The 6189-nt window shown below is 38.0% G+C and overlaps 1 protein-coding gene across 1 annotated transcript in view; it reads left to right on the forward strand.

Moving 5' to 3' along the window:
- Positions 1–6189, forward strand: part of LOC128020226 (uncharacterized) — a 364990-nt gene extending 358801 nt beyond the window's left edge. Inside the window, exons 17-21 of the mRNA XM_052607044.1 lie at positions 2559–2876; positions 2954–3229; positions 3542–3643; positions 3990–4033; positions 4563–6189. Coding sequence (XP_052463004.1) covers positions 2559–2876; positions 2954–3229; positions 3542–3643; positions 3990–4033; positions 4563–4847 — 1025 coding nt within the window. The 3' untranslated portion in view covers positions 4848–6189. The remainder of the gene's footprint in view (positions 1–2558; positions 2877–2953; positions 3230–3541; positions 3644–3989; positions 4034–4562) is intronic.

Raw genomic sequence — 6189 nt, forward strand, 5'->3', positions numbered from 1 at the left:
TCTGTTACGGTGCAAGGACGCACCTTCTGGGAGAGGTGTGTAATGTCATATGCGGTGTTTGCCTTGTTTGCTATAGTTTCATTGGTTTTTAAGTTAAGTAAGTAAAGTAAAGTAAATTGTATTTATATAGCACATTTAAACACAGTGTAGCTGACCAAAGTGCTGAACAGAGTATTAAAATAAAACAACAATAATAATAAATAAATATAAAATAAGAATAAAACAACATGCAAGACAATATACTAAAAAAACACAGTAATTCTAGTTCCCCTCCTCCACTACCAACACAGTAAGGTGAATACAGCTCGAGGGGCTACGGCGCCAGATGGCGAAGGCTTGGTGGTAAATCAGTTCTTCAAGTCCTCAGACTGGATATCATCAGCGGCTGTCTCCGTTCAGTGGCTCAGTGGGGTTTCAGCACCAATTCAGTGACTCTGCAGGACTTCGCACAGACTCTGTAACTCTGCAGGCTTTTCACTAACCTCAGACAGGCAGAGGAGGTACATATAGGTCACAGCTTTAACAGGCTCTTCACTAAGCTCAGATAGAGAGTGGAGGGTACATATACTTCACCGCTTTAGCGGATTCTTCATTCACAGCTTTAGCCAGTTCTTCATTCAGGGCTCAGAAAAAGAGAAGAGAGGTAAATATACTTCACCGATTTAGCAGGTTCTTCATTCACAGCTTTAGCTGATGCTTCATTCAGGGCTCAGACAAAGAAAAGAGAGGTAAATACACTTCACTGCTTTAGCGGGTTCTTCCTTCAAAACTTTAGCTGATTCTTCATTCAGGGCTCAGACAAATAGAAGAGAGGTAATTATACTTCACCTTTTTAGCAGGTTCTTCATTCACAGCTTTAGCTGATGCTTCATTCAGGGCTCAGAAAAAGACAAGAGAGGTAAATATACTTCAACGATTTAGCAGGTTCTTCATTCACAACTTTAGCCGATTCTTCACTGGGCTCAGACAGAGAGAAGAGAGGTAAATACACTTCACCGCTTTAGCGGGTTCTTCATTCACAGATTTAGCTGATTCTTCATTCAGGGCTCAGACAACTAGAAGAGAGGTAAATATACTTCACCGTTTTGTCGAGGGATTATAGGTTGGTCACCCGTACACTCTGCAACATCCCACACTTGTGTATACACTACAACACACTCAATTCACACCTGATAATTGAAACTCAGCACAGCATGCATGAACCTCAGATCCTTAAGGCAGAGTGCGGGCCCATACGACAGTCTCAACCAATGAACTCTCCATATACTGATACAAAACAGGACTCTCACTACATTGTAATTTCTAAACGTCCATCTCCAGTTCATACCTCGCTGTGACACTACTGCGTCTTCACTGATCCTTCCTCTCTCCTTCCTCCATTTTCACCGATCCTTCCTCCCTTCCTCCTATGTCTTCCCCAATCCTTCCTCTCTGCTCCCTTCTCTCAAACACCAAATCTTTTTATTTCCCTCCCAATCCAATCACCTGCTTACGCATTTTCCCCTGCATAGCAGGCAGCGTTTATCCTCGTTATCGTCTATTCCAGCGTATTTTTAATGCTTCCGTGTATCACCAGAACCAGCCTTGTGTTACTCTGGAAGTGCTCCCCGCCACAACAACAAATTCGGCCTATATTTACGGTCTTCGTCACCCCGTGACAGAAGCATATATAAGTTAAAAAGTACCCTGAGGGACACCACTAATAATAGGAGCTGAAGAAGAGAATAATTTGCCAGATGATACAGAAAAGGACGTGTCTCTAAGATATGAGGTGAACAACTGTAAGGCAGTACCCTTGATACCAATCAAATGCTCTAAATGCCAAAGTAGTACATCATGATCAACTGTATCAAATGCAGCTGTAAGATCTAGTAGCATTAAAACAGCATTTTTACCAGCATCAACTGCAAGTAAAATATCATTAGATAACTTTAACAAAACAGACTCTATGCTATGATAAGCAGTGCAGCCAGATTGGAAAGGTTCCAGTAAATTAGCTGAATTTAAAAACAGGATCAATTGTGATTGCACAACTTCTTCTAACAACTTAATTATTTAAAGAACCCTCATCCAAACCCTGTTTCTTAAGCAAAGGTTGAACAACAGCATGCATTAAACAATTTGGCATTAACCCAGCATCCAAAGATGAATTTATCACTAGGATACTGGGGCCAATTTCAGAGAAAGATGCTTAAATAATCTTTGAGGGAAGGACATCAAGTGAGGTGGGAGTTATTTTCATTTGGTTGAACAGATTTTTTATTAGTCCCCACACCTGTTTAGCTTTTCCTTGATTGCACCCTGTGTATTTAATCCCTGAGTTTATTCTGTTCATTGTTTGGTCTCATCAGTGTTATACGTTGTATTGTTTCTTCCCTGCTAATCTCTGAGTTTTCTTTTTGGGTTTTAATAATATAATTTGGTTTTCTATTTCTTCATTGTGCACTTAATATAGCCACCATTCTCTACCAACTAGCAAGTCCAGGCACTGTGTGTGCCACTAGTTACTACAGTCTGTTCAGAATAATTTGTGTTAAATATCTTTGTTTTGTTTTTAGTGCCTCCAGTAGTGAGAGATGAAGGAGAATCAGCTGAGATCATCTGTCCTTATGATTCAATCTATAAATCAAAGCCAAAGTCTCTCTGTAAGGGGAAGTGCTCCACTAGAGACAGAAATCCTCTCAGTGAGACTGTGAGAGAAGAGAAAGAGACCAAGACTGGCAGATTGACTCTGAATGATGACGTCACTGCAGGGGTCTTCACTGGGACCATCACTGGACTGACAGCAGAGGATGCTGGGAAATACTGGTGTGCAGTGACATTAGAAACAGAGCTCAATTATCTTTACACTCATCTGATCGTCATCATGAACGAGGGTGAGGAAGGTTTCTGCATCTGAATATGTGAAACTACGGCTGTGAATTGATGTTCTTGTGTCTGTAAACATTTCCAGAGCTGAACTTGACTAAGTATGAAGGAGACGACGTGTCAATCCAGTGCAAACATCATGATGAAGATCAGAAACGCTTCTGTAAAGCACATGAAGCCTCCATGTGTGTGAAGGATGGTGTTTCATTGGAGACGATCAGAGATGATCGATTCTCTTTCAGTGATGAAGCATCTACTGGAGTCTTTACTGTGAACATCACTGATCTGAGAGAAGAGGATTCTGGGATATACTGGTGTGGTGCTCACATCATCATTAAAGTCAATCTTGAAGTCAACAAAAGTAAGTTTTACTTTTACCCAATTATTATCACAAATTTTCTTGACCTCACAGACAGTGGTAGATTTAGAGATTAGGTATCTGAACGTGAAGCATGAGTAGTTTGTGATTTCCTCAGGTTATGAAAGCAGAAGTGAAAGAATTGTGCAGCCACAAATAGATTTTAGGAAATTTGCAGATGCAAATTATATTGCATTATATCAAAATTAAAACTGCACTAAATGCTAATGTATGGCTGTTTGAGTGTTATGTAAAATGTGGTTTATTGCACATACTGTGGTTTCTTTACTGGTAATACTGGCAGCTGTTTTCCAGGTGTTACTGGCAGAATCACCATCTCTTGTGTTTCTGTGACTCTGCTGCTGATGGGAGCGTCTGTCCTGTTATTATACAAATTAGGATATATCAAGACACGAGGTGACAATCGCAAACACACACATGATTTAACGGTCTACTGGCCTAGTGTGACCTGCTTCTGTTTTACTTTCTCTCTTTCATTTTGACTTTAAATAGCATCAACATTTTAGCTAGTTCTCTTTTGATTTCTTGGAATATGGGCCTGTAGTTTTTTTTTCTGTTACTAATTATTTGACTTTTTCCAACCTCGGCCTCCCTGAAGACACTCTAATACTGCACACTCAGATCCAGATTGACTAAACAGATCATATTATGTCTTCTTAAGGCAGCTTTATTGTATTGTTGCAAATTAAAACTATTAAGTAAATTGTGTTATCAGCATTTGTGCTCTGGTTATAATCTGCAGATCAGCACACTTCCCCAGACAGGACGGGGATGAGCGGTGGAGAGGTGAGGGCTGTTGAGTTTCTTGTTTATTGAAAATTTTGTTGATTCTCATTTGCACATGAAGCAGAACTAGAACCACGTTAATGACTTACAGAACATAAGACTTGTTTTCATGTGACTGACCAGGAGTGCCAAAAATAATCATTAGTAAATGTGTGATCATTTGCAATGCAAAGCAAAAACTTAATACTTAACATCCTGACTAATTGTGGTGTGGGATGTGGGGGTCAGTGTTTTAGGGCTGCACAATTTGTAAAAAATGATTGTGATTATCAATATGCTTATTTAATAACATTAATAATAATTTTGTGATGTTATTATGTAATATTAAATGTTATTGTAAATGCTTCTGTAAATGAAGACAGTGCTGTGCTTCACTCTGAAACATGCAGCATATACGGTATATCTATTTGATTAAACCGCTGCCTTTGTGATTTTATAGTCTCATCATATTACAATTTTCTTTGTATTTGAATGATTCACGCAGTCCTCGTACCGAATATAGTTTATTCCTCTCTAAATCTTTTTTCAGGCCTCTCATGCAGCATGTGACTATGAGAATATCAAAGATGCCAGAAGGCGCTCAATCCCAGATACTAAGGAAACAGTGTTATACTCCACTGTCACACATCCCACAGACGTGTCTGATCCACACGACATGCTGTATTCTACTGTACAGTTACCCACAAACCCCTCTGATGGGCTCCTGTACGCTTCGGTCCATTTCCAGAAGCATGAAGAGTCTCTCAGCAATGCTAAAGTTACCTTCAATAATGAGGACGTTTACTGTAATTACACCACAGTCAGTCTCAACTAGCTCAGCTAGGTTTCAGAAGGTGTTCTTTTTTTTTTTTTTTTTTTTTTTTTTTTTTTTTTTTTTTTTTAAGAACTTCATTTTTAAAAGAGTATGGGATCTGGTAACAAGTGCAGTAAAATGTGAATGCATATAGTGAGTCTTACTGAAGTGTCACTCTTCAGTGACACTTAAAAATGCATTTCATTAGATATAAATTATATATATATATAGTACAGAAAGTTTGGACACAGCTTCTCATTCAAAGAGTTTTCTTTATTTCCACGACTATGAAACTAATATATATATATATATATATATATATATATATATATATATATATATATATATATATATATATATATATATAAACAAATAACATTTATTGTAAAGCAAAGTATCAAAAGTACTTTCAAAAGTCCACTCAAAATAAGAAGTATTGCATGACTTTGTGCTTGTTTGTGATTAGTGGAACATGTTCAGAGTGAACGTAATGAACCACCATTGTGTGCGCTCATAAATGTGAAAGAAATTAATAATTGTGAGGAGAAACTCTAGTAGCACTTGTTTACACGTGACACTTGATCTGCTCTCTCTGTTTACTCTCAGACGTTTCTCAGATTACTATAGTTAGTTATTTTGTCACACCCCAGTGAAATTACAGATAAGAGTCTGTTGATGAACTAAGAAAACACAAGAGAGGAGCATCTGCTGGAAATGTGCAAGAAAACAACTCAACTGGACACTTTTTCTGACACCACAGCGGGGGTTTTCTGTGTTGTTCACACACAACACACCCTTGCACCCACAAGCATCTAGAAACGTCTGATGCATAAAAACGCAGGAATGAAAGGGAACAAATTACAGATGTATTTTTATAATGAATTTTACGTACCGCAGCTGTTATTCTATTTATTATTTCTAACTCATCTGGAGCAGAAGGACCATATGAAATAAAACTGTGTTTAGGTGTCATACCTGTTATGAGATATTAATATAGGCTGAGTGAATCATGTGCCTTGTTCATACCATGTCTATTGTACAGTTCATCATCTCTGTGTGTTTGTGCTTGTTATATACAGGTTTATGTTTTTCATTTATCAAGAGTTTTATATTCAAAGTGTTATTAATCATACAGGGACACTAACCCAAATAATCACCTTCAGCTAGTCAGTTGTTGGACTAGACTCGAATGATTTACTTTGTATACCACACCTTTAAGTTTGCTTCCCTCTGCTGTTAAAGCATTAACAATGCAGTTTGAACTTTCACTTGTTCTCTGGTATGCCTCTATTTTTTATTGGGTAACAGCTTGTTAACAATGACATCATGACTTATGAGAAAAGATATAAAGACTGATTTCAAG

Source organism: Carassius gibelio, chromosome A1 (assembly GCF_023724105.1).
Source record: "Carassius gibelio isolate Cgi1373 ecotype wild population from Czech Republic chromosome A1, carGib1.2-hapl.c, whole genome shotgun sequence".
In the NCBI taxonomy this organism is placed as follows: Eukaryota; Metazoa; Chordata; class Actinopteri; order Cypriniformes; family Cyprinidae; genus Carassius; species Carassius gibelio.